This window comes from Phaseolus vulgaris, chromosome 7 (assembly GCF_000499845.2).
Source record: "Phaseolus vulgaris cultivar G19833 chromosome 7, P. vulgaris v2.0, whole genome shotgun sequence".
Lineage (NCBI taxonomy): Eukaryota > Viridiplantae > Streptophyta > Magnoliopsida > Fabales > Fabaceae > Phaseolus > Phaseolus vulgaris.
The window spans coordinates 1,842,238-1,869,179 of record NC_023753.2 but is presented as its reverse complement, the minus strand read 5'-3'; the positions used below and the strand labels follow the sequence as shown (position 1 = coordinate 1,869,179).

General features: G+C 29.0%; 3 protein-coding genes across 3 annotated transcripts; all 3 read left to right on the top strand.

The window, feature by feature from the left end:
* The first annotated feature begins 7,085 nt into the window (after window positions 1-7,085).
* LOC137828474 (protein NUCLEAR FUSION DEFECTIVE 4-like) lies at window positions 7,086-9,211 on the top strand. Its single transcript, XM_068635077.1, has one exon. It carries the CDS (start codon window positions 7,282-7,284, stop codon window positions 9,070-9,072), a length of 1,791 nt encoding a protein of 596 aa, XP_068491178.1. The 5' UTR covers window positions 7,086-7,281; the 3' UTR covers window positions 9,073-9,211.
* A 6,662-nt stretch (window positions 9,212-15,873) lies between these two features.
* Window positions 15,874-17,959, top strand: LOC137828926 (protein NUCLEAR FUSION DEFECTIVE 4-like). Its single transcript, XM_068635685.1, has one exon. It carries the CDS (start codon window positions 15,934-15,936, stop codon window positions 17,734-17,736), a length of 1,803 nt encoding a protein of 600 aa, XP_068491786.1. The 5' UTR covers window positions 15,874-15,933; the 3' UTR covers window positions 17,737-17,959.
* A 6,585-nt stretch (window positions 17,960-24,544) lies between these two features.
* LOC137828079 (protein NUCLEAR FUSION DEFECTIVE 4-like) lies at window positions 24,545-26,665 on the top strand. Its single transcript, XM_068634498.1, has one exon. It carries the CDS (start codon window positions 24,613-24,615, stop codon window positions 26,371-26,373), a length of 1,761 nt encoding a protein of 586 aa, XP_068490599.1. The 5' UTR covers window positions 24,545-24,612; the 3' UTR covers window positions 26,374-26,665.
* Window positions 26,666-26,942: the final 277 nt, after the last annotated feature.

Genomic DNA, 26,942 nt, shown 5'->3' with positions numbered 1-26,942 from the left:
TTATTATTTAAATATCAAAATAGTTTTTTTATTCAAATATAAGTGAGTAATAATTAATAAAATTTATTTAATATCATTATCATTTAAAAATATTTTTTCTTAAATTTAAACAAATAATTTAATAAATATAACTAAACACAGACAAAACACATGTATCTTTTTTGTTCATAAAATAAAAAAAGTTTAATTAATAATTTTAGTCTCTTTTAATGTATAATTTTGGTAATTTCCTTTTGAAATAAATTTATTTCATCCTCTTTTTAGTTACTCTACCATTTTGATCCAATTTATATATATATATATATACTCCTAATATATTCATTTAAATCACTACAAGAAAATCATCAAATAGAAACTAATTTTTAGAGACCAAAATAATTAGTTGCAATAGTAACTAAATTAGATACCATTTTATAAACTAAAATAAAATTTGGTTTATAAATTATTTCTATTATTGTTAAATAGTTTTTAAATTGGTATCTAATTAGCAACCAAGGTTTTAACTATCAATTATTTAGTTTCTAAATTTGGTCTCTAAAACATTCGTTGCTAATTAGATACCAATTTAGAAATTATTTAACAATAATATAAACTAATTTAGAAACCAATTTTTGTTTTAGTTTCTAAAATGGTCTCTAATTTAGTTATTATTGCAATTAATTATTTTGGTCTCTAAAAATTGGTTTATATTTCATGTTTTTCTTGTAGTGAATATTCATAAAATTTTATTTAATCAGTTAAATATATGAAATAAAAATAGGAAAAAATAAAATTGCACCAATATGATGGATTTTTCAACATAAAATTTTTAAACATATTAATTTAAAAAGGATAATTTTTAAAAATTTAAATAATATTAATTAAAATTTGGAAGATAACATACAATTATGATTTATAAATATATTTTTATTATAAATAAGAAAAAAAACTGGAATAATTTAATTTAAAGTAATTTAAATTTTGAATCAGAAAATTCCTTAAATAGGGCACACTCTATTTGAATTTCTTGGTGTGAAAGAACTTGAAGGTGTTGTGTGAACGTACAAGTTGAAATGCATAACATGTTGATTAATATGCATACTGAAAAGAAAAAAATTGTGTATCATTAATATGCACTCTTTCCTTATTAGAAAAGTAGCAGTATACAATAACATAATTTACGTGCTCATTTTTTGTTTTGTTTGTAGAATTATCATATAAAAACAAAAAAAATCACATTAATGATAAACTTCATAATTCTGTATCACATTTTTTTATTATTTTATTTCAAAATTTAATAGAACAGTAAATGCTAATACACATCAAACTTACTTTCTCCTCATAATAAACTTGTAAAAGCAAAACTACCTATTATTTAATTAATAAACAAAGAGTTTTTCAATAAACCTTTTCAATGCAATTTTTGGAAAATATACACGCACAATTACAAAGTTCAATATATAGCGCATTCTTATTTGTTAAATAAGTAAAATATTTTTTTATATTTGAAAGTGTTATTTAAATTTAGTTTTCTATATAGAGACAGAGAGAATGGACCTTTCAAGGAGAAAAACTCTTAAAATGAGAAATTGAGAAATGAAAACAAATCATTATAATCTTTATATTGAGATTAAAACTAATAAAAATCTTAATTAAAATTAAATTATTATCTTTCTTTTTTTTTCATTTTCCCCTAGTGTATCATAATTGCACATTTATTAATTTATTTTTATTTATAAAAACAATTAAATAAATTGGAGCATTTGAGTGATAGTTCTCATACAAAATGTTAAAGACTATTTGAATCATAGTCTCCAATACAACCAAAATAGAATAAAATTAAAAGAAATATTTAAGGGATAAAAGAAATATTTAAGGGATAAAGATTATGACTAGTTAACAAGAATAAGGAACACAACCAAAATCTCAGCAATGACTTATCAAATCTAAAATGATTTTATGCATCTTTTTTATAAAATCAAAATTGATATAATGTATAAATTTTTAAAATAGATAAAAAATAGATAATGTGATATCTTACTTTAATTCAATTTTAATAAATAATAATAATGATATGAAATTATAATTTAAGAGATCTATTTATACTATTGATGGTGAATTAGGACTCGTTTTTTTTCTCATAAATACCACCACTATAAGAAAATCATAAAATAGAAATCAATTTTTAGATACCAAAATAATTAGTTGCAATAGTAACTAGATTAGATACTATACTAAAAACTAAAAAAAAATGGTTTCTAAATTAGTTTCTATTATTGTTAAATAGTTTCTAAATTGATATCTAATTAGCAACAAAGTTTTAACTACCAATTATTTAGTTTCTAAATTTGGTAGCAAAAACTTTGTTTGCTAATTAGATACCAATTTAGAAATTATTTAACAATAATAGAAACTAATTTAGAAATCAAGTTTTTTTTCAATTTTTATAATGGTATATAATTTAGTTACTATTGCAATTAAGTATTTTGGTATCTAAAAATTGGTTTATATGATTTTCTTGTAGTGTACTGAATCCCACTTCCACACCAATACAATGACGTTCATCTCTAACCTAACTTGTGGTTGATGTGAGCTGAATTTGGAGGAAAAAAGAGGGTTTTGATAAGTCCAATGGCTGATAAATAGTAGAAAAACAGATCACGTTCATCCTTAACCTAATATTTGGTTGATCAGAGGCTATAAGTTTAGTGGTGCATGAACAGTAACATCTTCCATATTGACAAGTCTTTCAAAGATAGATATATATGACTATGATTAACTATATCACTAAAAAACAAATTAAATAAAAATTAAATTTATTGACAAAAATAATTAATTATTATATTAATTAAATTAAATATTATTTTAAAGATAAAAGGTTATTAATATCTAAACTGATTTCTATTATTAATAAAAATCTATAAAATAGTTTCTAATAGTTACATACATTACAAGAAAATGAAAATGAAACCAATTTTTAGAGACCTTAATAATTATTAGTTGCAATAGTAACTAAATTAGAGACCATTTTAGAAACTAAAAAAATTGTTTCTAAATTAGTTTCTATTATTGTTAAATAGTTTCTAAATTGTTATTTAATTAGTTACCAAGGTTTTAAGTACCAAATATTTATATTATAAATTTGGTAGCAAAAACTTTGATCGTTAATTAGATACCAATTTAGAAACTATTTAACGATAATAAAAACTAATTTTGAAACCAAAAATTTATTTAGTCCCTAAAAAGTCTCTAATTTAGTCAACTAATTATTTTTTGTGTCTAAGATGATTTTAAATTGATCTCTAAAAGATTAATAAAAACTAATTTAAAATATAAAGTGATAAATAACTAAAATCTTGGTATTGGGTGATTAAATACAAATTTAGAAACTATTTTATAAATTTTTATTAATAATAGAAATTATTTTATATACCAATAATTGTTTTAGTTTATAAAATGATTTTTAATTGAATCAAATAATAATTAATTATTTTGATTTTTAAAATTAGTTTTTTTTTTTTTAGTGCTGCATTTTTTTTTAAAACATATGACATATGATGATATGTAGTACCATGTAGTTTGAGTCAATCTTTAAGAAGTTGAAAATAATGGTGAGAGAGTAATATTTTATTTTGCAATCATAATTCATAATAATTGTTCTAATACTATTCTGTTGATTTTTGTACTCATTTAAAAGTCCTCATCGGATGAGTTCGTTGAAAACAAACAAAGAAACAAAGATTGTTTTATAGTTTTTTTATGAATTTTCTGCTATGCGTGTCTCTGTATATAATGAGACAGAGTTATTATGAGAGGATAGCTTTTATCTTCATGTTATTATAACATACGTTATCGACAATCGTTTTGAAAACAACTTATAGTTTTTATAGGCACTAGTTTATTGACCAGATATATTTTAGACTGGTGGAGAACCCAATACACAAGGGTCAAACTAATTTTTAGTCTATTTATTCATTTATTTAATAACAAAATTGTTAGAGGGTAGGGATTTTAACACACTTTTTGTTTCTTATTCTAATTTTCTACTTTTAATTTAAAAAATACTACCTTATTTTTAATCTGTTTTGTGTTTTCCGTTTTAAAATGTTTGTTTAGAAAATAGAGAAAAAAGGTTTATTTTTAATATTTTCTGTACGTATAAATCTATAAAAAAAATAGATTAAAAACAAAGCGACAATTGTAGGTAGTAATAAAAAAAATGTAAGTAAACACTTCCTAATATTGGTAGGAAATCACATATTTTATAACTGTTAATCAGTAGATACTAATGACATAATTAATAGAAGTTACATTACTACACGTACTTAAATTTAAATTTAAGGTATTTTAATCCATCGCAACTGTTCAATTAACTTGGGAGCACTTATAAGATCTTTTAGAGAAAAAAAAAAAACCAAAAAATTAGTTATTTTAGAAAATTCAACTCACGTTCGTTTTAACCATGCTAAAAAAACACACAATAAAAGATTAGTTATATATATATATATATATATATATATATATATATATATATATATTATTTCAATTTTTAATGCTTAGTAAAAAATCAAAGTGACAACTAAAAAAATTATTAAATAATAATTAAATTTAGAGACTGAAAATAATTAGTCACTATATTAATTAAATTAGATACTAATTTAGAGACTATAAAATTGTATTTAGAGACTATAAAGTACTTTCTATTATTAATAAAATTTTATAAAATGATTTCTAAATTTGTATTTAAATTAACTATCTAAATTTTAGTGACTAATATTTTAGATTCTAAATTAGTGTCTAAAAGACTAATAAAAACTAATTTAGAATATAAAGTAGTAAGTAGCTAAAACCTTGATAGTTAATTGTTAGATACCAAATTAGAAACCATTTTATAAATTTTTATTAATAATATAAACTACTCTAGAAACCAATAGTTTGTTTAGTTTATAAAATATCTATAATTTAATCAAATAATAATTGATTATTTTAATCTTTAAAGTTAATTTTTATATTAAATAATTTTCTTGTAGTGAACACTATAATTTTAGTTTCTTATTTTTTTTTCTCTAAATCAAATCATCGAACAAAACTAAAGTAAATTCACAATCTCAAACACATAAAAGATTTATTCTACACAAAATCAAAGACCTTAATTAAAAATTTGAAAAAGCTTTAATCTACACAAAATCAAATACCTTAATTAAAATTTTGAAAAGAGATAACTTCCCTTTACTTAAATTATGGTTAAGGTAATTGAATTTTGAGAAGGGTGATTAATAACACATCTTCAAAGAATCTTTATATTGCTTCTAGAAAATCAAATATATAAACAATATATACATTATAATATATTGGGACTCACATCCAATCATCTTTCTCTTCATATCACACACATGCACCAAAACACTAATGTCTCGGTCTGAGTTTCTGCTTCTACTACTGATCTCAGAATGTTGGAGTCTGCTTGTACAATTTGTGTCTTATAATGTACACTCTTAGACCCTATTGAGGAAGAAACACATAGGAACTGATAATAGTTTATTCAGTTTTCTTTATGCAAGACATTTGTGCTGTCAACTCTGTTCTGGGAAACGTTTGAATTGTTGTGGTAAGAAAAATCTAGAATCATAGGAATAAGATTATTTTCGATGGTGAAGTGGTAGATCATCTTGAAATTTTTTCTTTGGTCCAACTAAATGTTTGAACTTGGGTTACCTCTAAAATACCTGCTGCTCAATTTTCCTTTTCTGATTGGTGTTTAACCCTCATATCTTGTCTCAATCTGTTATAAGTGTTTCGATTATTGTTATCTTTGACTGGTTTTGATGTGTGGGTTGAGTGTTGGTTGTTCGTGAGTTTGGATATTGGATATTCCTTAGGAGACTTTTAGTTTATTTGTTTGTTGGTTGGTTATTTTCTGATAGGTGGTGACTCTTTTCCTCATTTAGCAGTGGGTGCTTTGGAGAGATGTGTTATGGTGTCTTGTTACGTATAAGGGTTTAATCACCCTTAAAGTGATTCTATTTATTTATTTATTTATTATTGTTATAAAAAAAAACTAATATTAGTTAGAAGTTGTATGGTATGAGTATAAGGAATGATTGTAGAAGTTTAGTATGTTGATCTTAATAATGAGTATGTTTTTTTCCATAACAATAAAAAATTAATAAAATAATCAGAAACATGTTAGATAGCAATAACTATTTTAAAAGTTACATATAATAAACATAAGCATGTTATAGTCAACAAGTCAATTTATAAAAATAAAATAAGCAATTGAGACACAAACCTATGAGGAGTGATTATTGACCAACCAGGAACATATTCATAAGATAAGTTCTTAGTTGTAGTCTATCCAAACATTTCTTAGTACGATTTTGTACTACTAACCGGCTCCAACATGTGTGAGGAAATTTGTGTGTATTAACCATAACATATATTATGGTTGGATTAGTTGGTATGTGAAGTACCTTTTTAACTTATTTTATTTAAATTATTGGTTTCAATCTTACACTTTGATTTTATAATTAAAAATACACATGAATTCATGAACAATATAATAAATATATGATTGAATTCTTATTATGTTGATAATTGCAACAACAAAAAGTAGGAAATCTAATTTATAATAGGTATAAATTTTTCTTCGAAGTTATCTGGATATAACAACATGAAATCACCTACAAATATATAATTGATTATTTACATCCCTAATTATTAATTAAAATGACAATATTACTAAATATTTATAATTTTGGAGATATACATTAAAGTGTTATCATAAAAGTTATATATTTATAAACCATAAAATATTTGGATAAAAGTAATAAATAAATGTTACTTTTTAAAAATGATTCTATATATGTAATAAAAAACTACGTGTTACTGTTAACTATTAAAATGGTATAAATAGTATTAATAACAAAAAATATTTTTTTATTAAATGTAATTAAAAGTATTCAATTCAATCATATCTTACTGTTATTATGAAGATAAATATTAGACGAAGGAAAATAATTTCAAATCTCTTTTATTCTCGTACGTGTTTTACTTTTTTCTTTCTCCCATGATGATGTTGCTGCTTATCCCAAGTGAGAACAGAACAATTCTAAAAAAAGGAAAAAAAAAAAAGAATGACACATTCATAACGAAAGAAAGGTTGTATACCGGAACAGAACAAGGTTGTCATGAGAAAGAAAGTCTATATATATTTAATGCATGCTCTCACAACACAGAGACACATTCTTTGACTTCTATTTGTAGGCACCTTCTTCTACTACCCAGTGCTTGCTATCCACAAACATGGCGTTGGGGGTACCTGCAGGTTCCGTTGGTGTTCATGGATGGGGAGACATGAAGAGTCTCACCCTCCAAGTCATCACTGGTCGATGGTTCGTCGTCTTTGCCTCCTTTCTAATCATGGCTGCCGCCGGAGCCACCTACATGTTCGCCCTCTACTCCGGCGACATCAAAACCACCCTTGGCTACGACCAATCTACCCTCAATCTCCTCAGTTTCTTCAAGGACTTGGGTAGCAACGTTGGAATCCTCGCCGGCCTTATCAACGAGTTCACTCCACCTTGGGTGGTCCTAACCATTGGTGCTGTCCTGAACTTCTTTGGTTACTTCATGATTTGGCTCTCGGTCACCCAGAAAATAGCCAGACCCCAGGTGTGGCAGATGTGTCTCTACATCTGCATAGGTGCTAACTCTCAGTCCTTTGCCAACACCGGTTCTCTAGTCACGTGTGTCAAGAACTTTCCAGAAAGCCGTGGGGCTGTGTTGGGCATTCTCAAAGGCTACGTGGGTCTCAGTGGTGCAATCATCACACAATTGTACTCTGCTATCTACTACGACGACACAAGGGCTTTGATTTTGCTCATAGGTTGGCTCCCAGCTGCTATTTCCTTTGCTTTCCTTCGAACCATTCGCTACATGAAGCCGGTGAGGCAGCTGAACGAGCTCAAGGTTTTCTACAACTTTCTCTACATTTCTCTTGGCCTTGCTGGGTTTCTTTTGGTCATGATTACAATACAGAAAAGGGTGAACTTCACTCAGAGTGAGTACGGTGTGAGCGCTGGTATTGTGATCTTCTTGCTCTTCCTCCCACTTCTCGTGGTTTCTATCGAAGAACATAAGATCTGGCAGAGTAAAAGACTTGCTCTGGTTGACCCCTCGCCGGTGAAAATCGTCACCGAGGGTGAAAAAGTGAAACCGAATGAGGCCACTGATGGGAAGACTGCAGTTTCCAGCGACACCAAGTGGTGCGAAAATGTGTTTAGTCCACCGGAAAGAGGCGAGGACTATACAATACTCCAAGCACTATTCAGCATCGACATGTTGATACTTTTCATGACTTGCATATGTGGTGTTGGGGGCACGTTGACTGCAATAGACAACTTGGGTCAGATAGGATCCTCTCTCAGATATCCTAAGAAAAGTATAAGTACCTTTGTGTCCTTGGTGAGCATTTGGAATTACCTGGGACGGGTTTTCTCTGGATTTGTTTCTGAACATTTTCTAGTGAAGTACAAATTTCCCCGTCCTCTTATGCTTACTTTAACTCTGCTCGTATCATGTGTTGGCCATCTTCTGATAGCGTTTGATGTGCCAAATGGACTCTATGCTGCTTCGGTGATTATCGGGTTCTGTTTTGGCGCTCAGTGGCCTTTACTTTTTGCCATTATCTCCGAACTTTTTGGACTAAAATATTACGCAACCTTGTACAATTTTGGAAGCGTAGCAAGTCCACTGGGGTTATATCTGCTTAATGTGAAAATGACTGGTTATTTGTATGACAAAGAAGCAAAGAAGCAACTCGCAGCGTTGGGGCTTCAAAGAAAGGAAGGGCAGGAATTGAAGTGTATCGGGGTCGATTGCTTCAGGCTATCCTTCATTGTCATCGCAGCAGCAACTTTCTTTGGTGCCATTGTTTCACTGATTTTGGTGGCGAGGACAAGAAAGTTTTACAGTAGTGACATATACAAGAGATTCCGGGATGCAGCCACCGTGTCGGAAAGTGAAATGGCGGCGGTAGAGAACACGAGCAAGGCAGAGAAAGATGGGAAACAGATGGTGCTAACTCAGAAGTAGGACTAATATGGTAGAACATGATCTTGTTGTAGTCAAGCTTCAAACAAAAAAATTAATTAATAATGTAACATGTAACATTATAGTTTGGTACATTTTGTTTGCCGTAATGTATACTTTTCATTTTCTTTGTCACACAAAACGACGAGCCTTTTTTTTCGCAGTTTTTCTAGTGAGTAGAATAAATAAAAGAAACATGATTGCCCTGTTATCGTAATAGTTGACTATTCCCCTCCTTTGCTCTCTGTTACATATCTTTTCAAATCTTCAAAGGGAACACAAAGATCAAATAAAAAAAATTAATTTTTGACCAAATTTAGGGTTTGCACATTCTTTTTTTATTAAAAATAAATTTTAACTCTAACTCAAATTTTATAAAATTGATTTATAAGATGAGGTTTGCATCCACTTGTCGATATACCAACTAATGAGTGAAACTATGTATTATAAATAGTTGATTTGATCTAATAAGTCCAACAAACTCTCGTATAACAGATGGTCTAATAAGTTCAAAAAAAACTCTAGTTGGAATATATTCAAAATAAACTTTGATACTATATATAAATCTAATTCAACTTTACAAAATTAATATTATATTAAAAAGTGGATAAAAATGGATGTTAAGCTTAATTCAACTTTATAAAATGAAATTTAAAACTAGTTATATATATAATTATGAAATATCTTAATAATCTTTCTAAAGCAATTATTTTATGCAAGTGGCTGCATGATAACGTCTAACAACACTAAATGTGCTTATCTTTTGTAACCTGTGGTGATGAATTATATTATTTATGAAATGAGACTAATTTTAAATATATTCCCGATGTATACAATATGTCATTAAAATATGATTCTTACAGCTAATCAAGTCAACATATAACACTCTAATCAAAACTTTTTTTTGTCATGGCACTCAACAAATTGTTTTTTTAAAGATTAAACAAAAGTTTCAAGAAAACACTTGTAGAAAGATACAAACAGTGTAAATAGGTAGGAAAACACTTGTTGAGGCATTCTAGTGCCTCATATACTTATGATAATAAAAAAAAGAGAATGATACTTTGAAACTCTGATTTTTCCACACTCTAATTTTTCCATACTCTCAACTTTACAACCAATAATAATATTATTTTATTTTAAAATTTCATTTATTTTTATTTTATTAGTTGAATATAATATTTTATTATTTAAAAGAGTTATGAAATAAAAGTGAGAGAAAAAGAGAAGTATAAAAAAAATCATTCTAAATCAAATCAAAAGCTCCACGAGTTATTTTAGCATTTCCATGACAACAAACGTATTTGGGTTCTTATTGTCACTTGGGTGAGTCACTACTTGGATTTGGTGGTTTGAAAGAAATGATTATGAGGGAAAGTAGAGGCAAATTGTATGTTCTCCACGTGTCATGTTTTCTGCTGATAACATATGATATTTGAGAAGAAAGTAAGTTTGAATTTACTCAATTCTACAATTTAGTGGCTCTTAAAATTTAAAAACTATTAATTTTTAAAAAAATTCTACATGATTAGTAACCCATTTAACATACTTTTGACTTTTTTTTTTTTTTTACTTGTCTCACTTACAATCAGCCACCTTTCTCGGTCATTCTTTCTCTTAATAGTGTAACTAGATCAAGTCTGATTTTGTGTGAGTGACTGGTATATTTAGATCAACTAATTTAAAGGTACTTGTCTGAGTGAAGTGAAATTCTTATTCTTCTCTTATATGCAAGGATTCAAGGTGATTTTCAGGTAGACCAGAGTATTTTACTGTGATACCCATGACAGTGAGACACTTATAAAGAGAAAAAAGAAAGCACTAAAAAAGCACATTGGAGGTGAGTGAAATCAATTTGGCATGCTTTCAATAGGAACCAAAATCAATTTTCACTCGTGTGTTATTCAAAGGAGGATCTATTCTCACTCATGTGTTATTCAAGAGAGGATCAATTCTCGCTCATGTGCTATTTAAAAGAAAAATCGATTCCCACTCATATGTTATTCAAGAAAAAATGATTCTCATATACTTAAAATAGATTTTTTTTAATATGATACGTGGAGAATCGATTCTCATATCAAATATTACATAAATTATCTAACAAAAATATTTAATTATACTATTAATAACAACAATAATTATAAATAATAATAATAATAATAATAAAATAAAGTTATAATATAAACAAAACATATGTTAATCCCTAAATTTTTTTTAAAAAAAAATATTCTTTTCGGTTTGAATTTAAGAAAATGCTTTTTTTTTATCATTTAGTGACATGATTAACCATATCTAGAAGAGTAATAATATGTTTATCTAAAATAATAATGTAGAAATTCACTTTTTAAATATTTTAGTTAAAATATTTTTTAATCTTTTGTATTTAGGTGAATTTTTATTTTACTTCTCCAAATTAAAAATAAATGTTTTCTTAATCCATCAAATTGAAAAACAAGAATTAACATTTATTATTCACAATGGTGTGGAAAACACGGGTTTTTTAATCAAATAAGTTGATTTTTTCAGAAAAATTATCAAAATTGACAAATTTTGAAAATATTGTCCATTTTTTTAACATGACGTTATGAATGAGTTTGGATTTGTACAAATTAAATTATGTCAATAGTGTTAGAGAAAAAGTTATGTTTGAGTCACACAATTTTAATTAATGTTAATTAAAATTTAATATTTTATTTTATTTTAAATAAAGTCATCTAGCGTGACACTACTTAAATTCAAATCAATCACAATGAAATTATATCATGCTAATACAATTTTAGTTATTTTTATATTTAATTAAATTTATGTTTGCATGGAATATTGATGTATTATTTAAAAAATAGTGTCTAAATAAGTTTTTAGTATAAATTTTTTATATGAGAATATTAATTGTCAAATTAAAAACTAAAATTGTGCAATTAGAAAATAAACAAGAGTAATGCATAATTTTTTAAAAATTTTAAAAATACATTAAAAATATAAAAATTAGTAATTAAATATGGGAAAATTGAAGTTATAAATTTCACCACAAAATGAAAAAATATATATATAATTAAATTTTAATGTAAATATTATTATATTATATCAAGTAATTTATTTATTGGAGATCTCGTGTCATAAATTAGTTTTTATGTTTGTCTTCCAGATATTAGTGGAGGTGGAAATGGATAATATAAACCATAAATCAAGATAATATCGTTAAAATCATATTTAATGGATTATCTTATTTAGAATTTGATGGTTTTGATATAGCTTTTATTTTTTTTAAAGGTACCTTAGGACCTTATAGTTTAAGAAAAAAATATATTTCCCAACTACTTTTTACCTAAACTTTTAAATAATAACAGACTTGTAGGTATTATATATCATTAGAGCACAATGTCATAATTATTTTGTCATTTGCAGGTAAATATGTAATTAGAAAAATCTAAATATGATTAATATTTTGGGGCTCAAACTTTATAATAGGAGAAATATTGTCCATATTCAGCAGAAAAAATGTCACTTTTGTGTAAGAACAAAAATCATATTTAAAAGATGATACTTCTACAATAATTCATTTCATCACGCAAGCAGAATTGAGAAATATAATGAGTAAGTAGAATTTTTCTTCCCCGTCGATTTAAATTTTTAAATTTTATCTGTCAGGTTAAATTAGTTTTTTCTTTAGCCTCGTTACACTAATTTAGTTAACTTAATAATACTTGACAAATGGTATATATTTCAAACACATAAATTAAATTGTTTTAATTTATCTTTAGTACAAATATTTTCAAATATAAAACTATTTTTAGCTTAAATATATGATCGAAAATATTTTTTAATTCTTGTTTAAATCTTATATTTAACAAATACTCATTAATGGTTTGTTTAAATCGTATTGCCATCGTATTCATACTGTAGAGCCCCACCCCTATTGCCATCTTTATGGCAAGGTTGGTCGTAGTGATTGGATGGAGTATGGTCGACATGCCACCAATTGAGTGGTGATGACCATGGACATGTTGATTGTTGACTAAGGAGTAAGTTATTAATTTATTTTTTATTGATTAATATTTTTAATCAATAATTTATATTATTTATGATTCATCATGACTTATTACTTTGATTTAAGGTGATGTTTGATTTGGGGTGCAAATGTGTTAAGAATTGAAGGAGTTAATATGAAGATTTGAGAGAAAAATATGAAGTTAAGTTATTTGGATTATAATATATTAGAATGAATATACAAATTTTTTTATTGAAATTTGTGAGTGTTAGGATGGAAAGTAATTATTTTTTATATTATAATAGCAGTTACTAGCCACAACACCTTTAACAACTAATTACACCACCACTACAGCTAATCACACCTCAGAACTAAGCCGAACAAGAATGACCCCTCCTTTTTATCCTAATAAGCAGTGCAACAGTAAAAACTAACATTGCATAAATGCTTTTTTTTTTAATTGTTAAAATTTTAAGAAAACTCTAAAGAAAACGTAGAGAAAAAATAGAATCTTTATTTTTAAGGAAAATTATAATTTTAGAGAAATAGAAAAATCAAATTGTTTCGGCTTTTATATGTAATTTTTTAATTTAACAACGCAATTTCCCTTTTTCATGAACTTTAAACTCTCTTCTAATAGTTGTAATAGTTGTTCTTTACATATTTTTTTATCAGCAATATATATAACGCAATTAGAAAAGGGAAATTTGAATTCAGTAACTTAAAAGTAACTATTTTAAACGATAATAGATATATTTTTATTTTTCTTGTTTAACATCTTCTCCATAATTAAGAGAAACTTATAATAAGCTATTAATTATTATTATTTTTGAAGAATTTTCTACACTGATTATGGATATATAAAATGTGACATACAATTGGTTTATATCCTTGATTTTTTCTTAAAGAATATATTATATGGAATTGTTGACTTGGATTAATTAGCCATAATTACTTTTCAGAGTCTTCTACGTTTCTTATCACCATATTCACCAGATCCAGATTCCACACTAAGGAAGAACCCAATATTCCAGGGTCAACCACTTTCTTTAATTTAATAATAATAATAATAATAATAGTAATAAATAATTCCAAGTCTTTCATACCTAGCCGCCCTGTTGCTTATGAGCTGGTTTGATTACACACTAATGTGCGTCTAAACATAAATCTTATAATTAAGATTAAATTAAACATATGCTATAATTACATATAAAAAATCTTAAGAAATATATGTTTTGTTTAAACACGTTGTTATAAAATACATTTCCGGAAAGTTATCATAAAGGTTAAAGTTATCTTAGACATTAAAATATAAAGTTAGACTAAGTATTGAACTTATCCTACTTCCACATTTGCCCTCAAACTTAAGTAATAGCAAAATTTTAATTCAACCTTTGATTTGCAAATATGACTCTAGTTTAAATTTTAATGAAACAAAATTATCTCACGTTTGAATTCAATTAAAATGTTTTATTTTAAATTCACTAAATAAACTCTGTACTAAGGTAAATAATAGTAAAAAAAATCCCTAAAGAGTCTTACCATATTTGATCTGATTTCTACATCTAAAAATTAAAATTTATGGTAATTTCTCCTGATTTTAAATTGGAATTACTTCTTCTTTTTTGAAATCCAAATCAGAAAATGAATTTTTAAAAATACTCCAAATAAATCTAATGGAAGAATTATCGCTGTCAATCATTTTCCTTTTGAATATTATAGAACCATTTCAATTTTCAGTGACTGAATACAGTGACAGTATGACTTAATTTTTTTGGCACGACGAGGTCAAATGTTACAGCAAGGAATGGAAGAATAAAGAAAGATAAAAAGAGAATTAAGATAGAGTGGGAAATGGTGGAAAATTTTGGTGAGAATGATTTATTAGATAGCTGTTACATATGATATGAAAGGGTTCATAAGATCCCAAAAATTGTGGCTACAAATCAGAAATGGCAGCTTACAAAATCAGAAACAGATTATGTTTAGGATTTCATACACTTAAGGAATCTCAGACACCACCTCTGTCTTCTATATTCCATATCTGGAAAACTATCTAGTAATCTGCACCAGAGTTTACTTTCATATCAGAAAATGAATTTTAATTAAAAATACTATAATATTATTATAAAGGTTATTGAATAGTGCTATTTACTATGTTCACAGTGTTAAGAAAACTTCTGTGGTATTGAGGTGGACTATATATTATGGATGGTCCGATAGCGGGTGGCACGATAGGTCCAACAAATACTCGTTAGGATAGGCTCGAAAACATGCTCTGATACCATGTTAGGACTTTAAGCCTAACTCAATCCCATAAAACGGCTCATGAGATTGAGGTTTGAACCCACTTATATATAATAAAAGGCTCTAATCTCTAGTCGATTTGGGATCTCCATGTATATTCCATGTGTATATTTTGTGAAGACTAGAAACAGTAAATAACACTACTCCACATCCCTTTATAATAATATTATAATATTTCTAATTAAAATTAAAATTAAAATAGTTAAAATATTAATCATTGACTATACTTCATTGATAAATTCTCATTTCCTCTCTTATTTCAATTATGTTATCTGTCTATTACAGTTTTCATTTTCCAGGTTTATATGTATATACTAATTTGGTGGCTGTGAATTCACAAAACATTTTCTATGAAAGGTGATATCATGAAAAATTGAAAAAATGGAAGTGTTATAGATTCTCTAATGTTATAATATCATGACGGAGATTGGCTTAAATAACGTAACGGTCAACTCTGGTTGATGTATTTTAAAAATACAGTCACACACACTATATATATTGACTTCAATTTCCACGAATATGCACTTGCACTGTGCCTGCTAGCTATTTTGTGCTTGGTATCCACAAACATGGCGATAGGTGCAGCTTCCATGGGTGTTCATGGATGGAGAGACATGAAGAGTCTCACCCTCCAAGTCATCACTGGTAGATGGTTCGTCGTCTTTGCCTCCTTTCTAATCATGGCTGCTGCTGGAGCCACCTACATGTTCGGTCTCTACTCAGGCGACATCAAAACCACCCTTGGCTACGACCAAACCACTCTCAATCTCCTCAGTTTCTTCAAGGACTTGGGCACTAACGTTGGAGTCCTCTCTGGTCTCATCAACGAGCTCACTCCACCCTGGGTGGTGCTAGCCATCGGTGCTGTCCTCAACTTCTTTGGTTACTTCATGATTTGGCTCTCAGTCACCCAGAAAATAGCCAAACCCCAGGTGTGGCAGATGTGTCTCTACATCTGCATAGGTGCTAACTCTCAGTCCTTCGCCAACACCGGTTCTCTCGTCACGTGTGTCAAGAACTTTCCAGAAAGCCGTGGTGTTGTGTTGGGCATCCTCAAAGGCTACGTGGGTCTCAGTGGTGCAATCATCACACAATTGTACTCTGCTATCTACTACGACGACACAAGGGCTTTGATTTTGCTCATAGGTTGGCTTCCAGCTGCTATTTCCTTTGCTTTCCTTCGAACCATTCGCTACATGAAGCCGGTGAGGCAGCAGAACGAGCTCAAGGTTTTCTACAACTTTCTCTATATTTCTCTTGGCCTTGCTGGGTTTCTTTTGGTCATGATTACAATACAGAAAAGGGTGAACTTCACTCAGAGTGAGTATGGTATCAGCGCCGCTATTGTAATCTTCTTGCTCTTCCTCCCACTTGCTGTTGTTTCCATCGAAGAACACAAGATCTGGCAGAGCAAAAGACTTGCTTTGGTTGATCCTTCCCCGGTGAAAATAGTAACCGAGAGTGAAAGGGTTAAACCGAATGAAACTACTAATGGTAGCAATTCAGTTACAGCAGTTTCCAGCGACACCAAGTGGTGGGAAAATGTGTTTAGTCCACCAGAAAGAGGCGAGGACTATACAATACTTCAAGCACTATTCAGCATCGACATGTTAATACTTTTCATATGTAGCATATGTGGTATTGGGGGCACGTTGACTGCAATAGATAACCTGGGTCAGATAGGAAAGTCGCTTCGATACCCCAAGAAAAGCATAAGCACTTTCGTGTCGCTAGTGAGCATTTGGAATTATCTAGGAAGGGTTTTTTCTGGATTTGTTTCTGAACATTTTCTACACAAGTACAACTTCCCTCGTCCTCTTATGCTCACTTTAACTATGCTCCTATCATGTGTTGGCCACCTTCTGATAGCCTTTGATGTGCCAAATGGACTTTATGCTGCTTCGGTGATCATCGGGTTCTGTTTTGGAGCTCAGTGGCCTTTACTTTTTGCCATTATATCTGAACTTTTTGGACTAAAATATTATGCAACTTTGTACAATTTTGGAAGTGCAGCGAGTCCAGTGGGGCTATATCTTCTCAATGTGGTGATGACTGGGCATTTGTATGACAAAGAAGCAAAGAAGCAACTTGCAGCGTTGGGGCTTGAGAGAAAGGAAGGGCAGGAACTGAACTGTGTAGGTGTTCATTGCTTCAAGCTATCCTTCATTATCATCACAGCTGCAACTTTCTTTGGTGCCATGGTTTCGGTGGTTTTGGTGGGTAGGACAAGAAAGTTTTACAAAGGTGACATATACAAGAGATTCAGGGAAGCAGCCACGAGAGAAGGTGAAATGGTGGAGAACGCAAACAGTGCAGAGAAAGATGGGAAACATGTGGTGCCAACTCATGATCGTGATGAGAACAGGGAGTAATTAAAGGGTGATGTTGTTGACGATGAAAGGTCCAAGGGAGAAACTAATTAACTAATAATGTGGTCATACATGTTAGACAATGTAATATGTTAAATTTTCTTTGCAACGAGGTATAGTTTTCATTTTCTTGGTCACACGAAAGGACGTGTCCTTTTTTTTTGCATGTATTCAAGAACGACAGAAATAAAATCAAAGAAACATGATTGCCGTGTTATGGAGTTAATTGCTAGTTTACTGATTTAATTATGATGACACATGCAACGCAAGTTATCCCAGTTCCGGTTTATCCCTATCATCATCTCTAACTGTTTTATGGTTTGTTAATAACCATGTCATACATTGGATTAGTAAAATATAATCGGTAAATGGTTTAATAATATTATTCTTATAAATATATGTATAATAAGATATGAATAAAATAAATTATTATGATATTCTCAAAAATTTGTATTTTATTATAATTTACTAATAAAATATTTTATTAAATATATATATATATATATATATATATATATTTTAAGGTAATTTATGTAGACAAATAGTTACTACTGTAATTGAAAAATAATATAATATATAATATTATATTTAAATTTTATTATAAAAATAACATAGATTTTACTATTATACTGTGAGTATTGAAATCTATACATCTTACAAAGACAAATTCACTATATTAAATATAAAAAAAAAATCATAAAGTCTTACTGAATTCCAGAAAAGTATTATGAATTAGGAATTTGGGAAGTTTCTTCCCAATATTTCAAAACCTACTCAATCTATCTTTTGATATTTTACATTAAATCTTTTTTCTTTAATTTTAGAATGTGGAATTTGGAAATTTCCCAAATTATAGAATTCAAAAGTTAAATTTTGTGTTTTAGATGGTACAACTAAGAATACAAAAAATCATTTCTGATTGTAGAACATGAGTTAAATTTGAAATTTTTTAGAGTATGAGAGTTAAAAAAAAAATGTAAGATAAAAAGAATTCAAAACTTTAATATATGCAGGTTGGCCCATCCCACCCACAATTAATCTGCGCAAACTGCGTATTATGTGCGACAAATCTAAATAGGTTTGTAGATTAAAATAGACCATGCATTCTTTTCTTATTGAATCGCACATGCCAACCCACATATTCCGCCCCAATTTAAACCTATAATGAAGTGTAACGTAACCAATAACTATATATGTTGTTTGGATATTACATTACAAGAAAGTAATTAAATAAAAACTAATTTTAAAGATAAAAAATAATTAGTTGTTATATTGACAAAATTAGATATTATTTTAGAGACTAAAAAAATTATTGGTATCTAAATAAGTTTCTATTATTGATAAATAACTTATAAATTGATATATAATTAAATACCAAAGTTTTATATATCAACTTTATAATCTAAATAATTGATAGCTAAAACTTAGGTAGCTAATTAAATACCAATTTAAAAACTATTTATCAATAATAAAAACTAATTTAGATACTAATTTTTTTAATCTTTAAAATAATATTTTAGTCATTATAAAAATTAATAATTTTTTATTTTTAAAATTGGTTTCTATTTAATGATTTAATGATTTTCTAGTAAAGTTAGATTATAATAATATGTTTGTATATTACTTTAATACATCTTAGTATTATTATGTAACTATAAGGTGGATGTTATAAACTTTTTAAGAAAAAGGACTATGTGAAATTCCAAAATACAAATCATCTGAATTTTATGAAAATGATATTCTATTAATTGGCACTTGTTTAAGTAAAAAAATCAATATTTTAACTTATATATTTTAACAACTTTTTAAAGTCATTTTAAATTTTAAAAAATAAAACAACTCTTACTTTTATTGTAGAAAAAAATCTTATTAAAGTTCGTTCGTATAAAAGAATTGAAATATTGTTTATTTTAAACTTAGAAAAAATATTAAATTTTTGCAAAAGCATATATTTATATGGTTTAAATAACGGTAATCATTCATTTTATTTCTCACCCTTTTCTTGTTTCTTGATACAATCAGTTATCGTGAGAAACAAAAAGTCTAAGATGTGAAATCATCAAGTTGTCTTTCATATTGGTGTCTGCACCAAACAAACTAAACAAAAACTGAGAAAACGATCTGCATTTTTGGATATCTGCCAAATTGTCAAAGCCATGTTGGTGATAGAAATAGATGTTAATGGCTCCATAGAACAGACAAATTATGCAGAAAAAAAATTAGTAAACGCTCAATTTAATGATTTTGTTGTATATCGTCGTCGTAATAATTTAAGTTTCTGAAATTTATTTATTTATTTATTTATTTTGACATATATTACTGTTTTAAGTTCTCAAATAAAATTTCGATATTATTATTTAAATATTTTTTTAATAATTAGCTAAAATCTAAGTACTAAATTAACCATTTAAACTGATGGTATGAAATTTCTTCCAGGTATTTTGGGATGACAAAAAGGCCGGTTTGACCCATTTCAGTTGCTGGAGATTTCTTCGTGCACCTCCACAGATTTTCCTGCACCTCCATGATTCTTTTAATTTCAAAATTATTCTTTGACAAAAAGTGTTTTGAATTTGTTTTTTTTCATTTCTGAATTGTATAATCAGTAGACTTTACAAATTTACAAACTGTATAATTCGAAATATAATTTATACTTTAAATTGTAAAATTTGAAATATATTTTATAGATTCGAAAATATCTTTAAAATTTTATAATTTAAAAAATATTCAATAAAAAAATATTTTTGAATTATAGAATTTTAAAAATATTTTTTAAATTAAAAAATACATTCTAAATCGTATAATTCAAAAAAGAATAAATTTGACTTTTCATAACAATTACGTAATTTCAAGAAAAAATGTGTGGAGGTGGAAAAGAAAACGTCATTGCAACGTTTCGGCCCATAAGTGGATTGATATATGAGTTAAAAACACTCATTTTCTTCTATATTTGTGTCTAAGTGAACTTTTGTACGCTAACTAATAAACGAATAGAATATAAAAGGCTATTATTAGAATTGAAAGAAAAAAAAGGTAAATAAAATCAGAAAATATAATTAATTCATAAACGCCAGCGTTATACTTATTTTTTGTTTATTAAACGTTCATTCTTTGGTCTTTGTTTTCACACTTGATTCTTTTAATTGATTATCATTTCCAATCTACCAATATATATAATTTTTAAAAATTAAATACTAAAAATATAGCTTTACATCATAATATATATTTAAAATATTTCCATTAAATTTTTTAATTATCATCTCTGTGTATATATGTAAATTACAATAATTATATTAAATAAAAAAAATTAGCTTTCATTGTCAGAAGTATTTGTAATTGTTTTTGTTCAACAGAAGTGTTTTAGAAAATCATTTAACATCTCATAACTTTTAATACAGTTAGTCCTGGGTTTATTTTATTTTTTTATCTTTAACAGCTATTATTAATAATGTATCTTAGTAAAAATTATGTATCATAAACTAAAAATTAAATTTATATATTCAAAAACAGTCATTATTACAATTTTTAACCAAATTTTATATGTCTTAAATTATTTATTCATTAAAAAGATTGGAAGAAAAAAAAACTTAGACCTGAGTGATACTCAAAAGTAAAATTAGTCTTATAGTGGGAAAATATAATTAGTTGATAGATAAAATTTTGGTAATTAATTAGAAAATATTTATTAATAATAGAAATTAATTTAAAAATTAATATTTTTTTAAAATATTTTTAATTTAGTTAATATAACCACTAATTATTTTTTATCTTTAAAATTAATTTTTATTTAATGATTTTCTTATAATGTATCAAGTCAATTACTTACATTTTTTCTTAATTTTACACTTATTGTATTTTTCTCCATTCAAACAACTTTTCTTTCTTTTTACTCTTTCTCCTTTCTTTTTTCTTCCCTTTCCTGTTTCCTCTATGACAATAAAGAAAGATAAAATGTTCATGTGTGCATTTTTTAAAAATTCAATTAATAAAAATCATGTAGATGTATGACATTATCATTTTAGTTATTGGTTTAGCAAGTAATTACTTGTTCACCCATATTTACAAAATTAAAATAGATCAATCAAATTGTGAATTATGAAAAATATAATGATCAATTTTGTTAATATGAAACACTTAAAAAACTATTAAATTCACAAAATAATAACAATAAAAGGTGTGTGTTGATTATATTTGACCTAATTAACTCAATTACTTATTAATATATTTATTTAATTTCTGACTCGATTAACTCAAATACTTAGTTTTTTTTCATCATGTTTTACTTATCAAATTGATAGTGTATATATAAATAAAAGTATAAAATATTAAATATATCATCTCAATACGTCAATTTATTTCTTTAGAAAAAATTAACTTTTCATAAATAATCACATTCAAATTATAATATAAACTTATTAAAGGATAAGATAGCAATTAAAAAACATAAAATAAAATAATAACAAGTTATATTATCACTCACATATTTTATATCATTTAAAAGATTTTCATCAAAGATTAATAATAACTAACTTATAAGTATCCATCCATCATATAAACTTCAATAAACTCTCACAACTCGATACATTTTTCTATGTGAGTCTAGTCACTATTAAAGGAAAAAATAAGTTTATTTTCAATCACCATTACAATCTTATAACTCTCGTGTTAATATATTTTTAAACTTCAAAACACCATAATTTAATAATTTAGACAAAAAAAAAATTATCTTTATCTAACCAAAGATGAAGATACATATTGTACTGGCAGGCACCGGACGAACAGATGTACCAACCGGCCGACCGAACTCATAATAAATGTGAGGGCGCAACAAGACTAAGGTAGTTAAGATACTCCGAAAAATAAGGAATACGTGTGTGAAGAAGATATTTTCCCCCGGGTATTCCGGAGCACGATTGGTAAAACCTATCCATAACCACCCTGAGCCCAAGAGGTAGAAAGCCCATTTAGAGGTAAAAAGCCCATTTAGCAATCCTATAAATACAGTGCTCAAGCCAGAGAAAGGTACGTTTTGATTCACTTACTAAACCTCCCTTAGAATCTCATACTTACTTGAGCGTCGGAGTGCCTTCGCAGGTACCCTCCCCCGCCCGACCGAAGGAGACACCAAGAAGGAGCGACCGATTGAAGGAGAAGAAGACCGACACGTCAGCAACTACACTACATCAACCGACCGTGCCTGGGCCCCATCTCTCCACTCAGGTACACATATATCAAACTATTCAAATATGCAACCAATTCAAGAAATATACATAAAGATTAAAGTTAACCTACCTACTATTTTAAGAAAAATACATAAAAAATAGCTTACCTTTTGAACAAAATTCTGATAAATAAAAACTTAACCTACCTACTATTTTTGAATATGTTGGTGTATATCGACATTATAAAAATCATTTTGTTATCCTTATTAAAACATATTTAGAACACAAATACATCTACCATCAATATGAGTTATACGGCAATTTTGATAATTATTTACTTGATTATTTCTTAAAGTGTTACTAACTAATTTAGGTGTTATTGTTATTATCATATTATAATCATATTCTCAAATAGTTGTATATGAAAAATTAATGCGAATTCGTAGTTTTCCTTGCATTTGATCACAAGTCTAACACTAAGTATATTCATAACGTGTTTATACATATTTATGGTAGGTTGTGAAGGTGGTTTTGTTGAGTTCTTAATGACGAGAAGTGTGGATTTGATTATGTGTTTGACTAATTAGGTATGTGACTTGGTTAGATACATGGATTGCTGGTATTTCTACGGTGACTTACGTACGTTGTATTTAACTAGAGTTTTATCACAAATTTAGTAAATCACTTTGTAGAGTTTAAGGTCTATAGTTATTGTTTGGCAACAAAAAATAGTTGTAGCAGCATATGACATGTTTCTGATATGTTGCCTTTGATCAATTAGAAATTGATTGAATTGAGTTAAGTTTGTTTTTTCTAATAATATTTTGAAGAAAGTTTCAATTAGTCTCAGTTCAAATATCTTTGATTTTTCAAGGATGGTGATATTTAACACCTCACACAATAAAATACATACACTCTATAGATCAATAAATTATTATTTTAATTCTATTTATTTTGTTGTTTTAATTAAAAATATTATTATAATTGTTTATCCTTTTTTAAAGACTTCCATATGTCTCATGAGATAAGGAGAAGGAAAAAAGAGAGTAGAAAAAGTAAAATTTTGCAGAAAAAGCTAAAAACTGAAATTAGTAAAATTGAATAAATAAAATTCAAAAATAGAATATTATAAATTTTAGAAAGCGTGTGCGGGTCCCACCATCCCCATACACTTGCAGGACACAACATGGTCCCCCGTTGACTTACCTCTGAAGACCGTCGTTTCCATATACAAGTTTAGATTACGATTAAATTCAATCCTCAAATCGGTTTATTTAATATTTAAAAACATAAATACATTTTTAAACAAATAAAAACTAGTAAGTTCATTAAAAAAAACTAATTTAAAAAATATTTCAATGAAAATGAATTTAAATGTACTATTCATAACAAAAAAAAGTCAAAAAAAAAGTATTTTTCTCCAATAGTAAAACACGTGTCCATTCTTTGATGTTCAGTGATAGGTCTTATCATGTATCCTCTCTCTCTGTTTTCTCATTGTTCACACAGCAGTAAGGAAACCCTCACTGTAAGGTCATATATATATATATATATATTATAAAGTTTATTATAATAGTAAAATAATATAATATCTAAGAAATATTTTATTAATTTAAATATTTATATTATTATAATCATATATATATATATATGCAGCGCTCACATCTTCAAAGTTAAAATAAAACCTGCAACATCGCAAATTCAGGGGCTGACAAACATGGCAGTTGCAGGGGGGGATATGGTTAACACCAATGGCCACCTCGTTCAAGTCATCACCGGACGGTGGTTTGTGGTGTTTGCCTCCTTCCTTATAATGGCGGCTGCCGGCGCCACCTACATGTTCAGCCTGTATTCCGGCGACATCAAATACGCCCTGGCCTACGACCAAACGACCCTCAACCTCCTGAGCTTCTTCAAAGACCTCGGGGGCAATGTCGGCATCCTCTCCGGCCTCATAAACGAGATCACTCCGCCGTGGGTGGTCCTGGTCATGGGTTCCGTCCTCAACTTCTTCGGCTACTTCATGATATGGCTCGCGGTCACCAAGAAAATACCCAAACCGCATGTGTGGCACATGTGCCTCTACATCTGCATCGGCGCCAACTCTCAGTCCTTCGCCAACACCGGCTCCCTCGTCACCTGCGTCAAGAACTTCCCCGAGAGCCGTGGCGTGGTGTTGGGCATCCTCAAAGGCTACGTGGGTCTCAGTGGAGCCATCATCACGCAGCTCTACTACGCCTTCTACTACGACGACTCCAGGTCCTTGATTCTGCTCATAGCATGGCTCCCAGCGGCTATCTCCTTCGCTTTCCTTCGAACCATTCGCTACATGAAGCCCGTTCGACAGCCCAACGAGCTCAGCGTCTTCTACAAGTTCTTGTACATCTCACTTGGCCTCGCTGGGTTCCTCTTGCTCATGATCATACTTCAGAAGAAACTCTCTTTCTCGCAAAGTGAGTACGGCGTAAGCGCTGGCGTTGTGCTTCTCTTGCTCTTCCTCCCTCTCGCAGTTGTTTTCGATGAACAGTTTAAAATCAGGGAGACTCAGAAGCTAGCGTTCATTGACCCAAACCCGGTGAAGATAGCAGCTGAAAGAGAGTTACCATTACCAGAGTCAGCAAACGGTGATTCTGTTTCAAAGATTGAAGAGACCAGATGGTGGCAGAAAGTGTTTACTCCACCGGCTAGAGGCGAGGACTATACTATACTCCAAGCACTATTCAGCTGCGACATGATACTTCTGTTCTTCGCTGGCACGTGTGGCGTTGGAGGCACTTTGACCGCAATTGATAACCTTGGTCAGATTGGGACCTCGCTAGGGTACTCCAAGGCTAGCATAAGCACGTTTGTGTCGTTGGTTAGCATTTGGAATTACATGGGACGGGTTTTTTCTGGGTTTGTCTCGGAACACTTTCTGCAAAAGTACCACTTCCCTCGACCACTCATGCTCACGCTAACCCTGCTACTGTCCTGCGTCGGTCACCTTCTCATAGCGTTCGACGTGCCCAACGGGCTCTACTTGTCGTCGGTGATCATCGGGTTCTGCTTTGGCGCGCAATGGCCCCTTCTGTTCGCCATAATTTCGGAGCTCTTCGGGCTCAAGTACTATTCAACGTTGTACAACTTTGGCGGCGCCGCAAGCCCAATTGGGCTTTACATTCTGAACGTGAGGGTCGCCGGACACTTGTATGACAAAGAGGCTCTGAAGCAACTTGCAGCGGCGGGGATCTCAAGAAATGGTGGGCAGGAATTGAATTGTACTGGGCCCAGTTGTTTCAAGATGTCTTTCATTATTATTACCGCCGCCACCGTTTTCGGTGCCATGATTTCACTCATTCTGGTGGCTAGGACTGTTAAGTTCTACAAAGGTGATATATACAAGAGGTACCGTGAGCAAGCTGAGGAAACCGGCAGCGTCACCGAGATGAAGGTGGCTGAAAGCGGCGGCGAGAGAGGACGAGAAGCCGTAGTAGAGTGAACTTTGGAGAGCATGGTTACACGTCACTGATACTGATGAATTCCCAGCCACACGATTGGATGGCAAAAGAAATAAGTTAGTGAAGTTTATTTTTTGTGTGATTGGAAACAGAAGTGGTAAAAGATATAGATAGATTTAAAATAGGGTTGGGACCACTTCTTTTTCTCTATCTATTTTCTTCTACTGATAAATTTCAGGAGTGAAAATTAAAATGTAATTAATGTTGGCTGCGTATAAGTACGTACACCTACCACTTTCTTCAATCAAAAATACCTCTTCATTCTTCTGGCTACGCTCACTACTTGCTTTAACATGGCAAAATAAATGTTCAAAACTTTCAGATTACGAAGTACTCAAACTACACAAAACAAATATTTTTTAATTAAAAAAATTTAAATTTATGAAGATTTAAACTATATTTAATACAACAGTATAAATTAAATTGAAACCAGTCTCTGGTATGAAAGATCAATGTTATACTTTATATATTATTGATGATTTTTTATTGTTGTGTTGTAAAAGTTGTTGTGTTGTAATAATGAATATAATTTGGATGTTTTTCCCTTTTA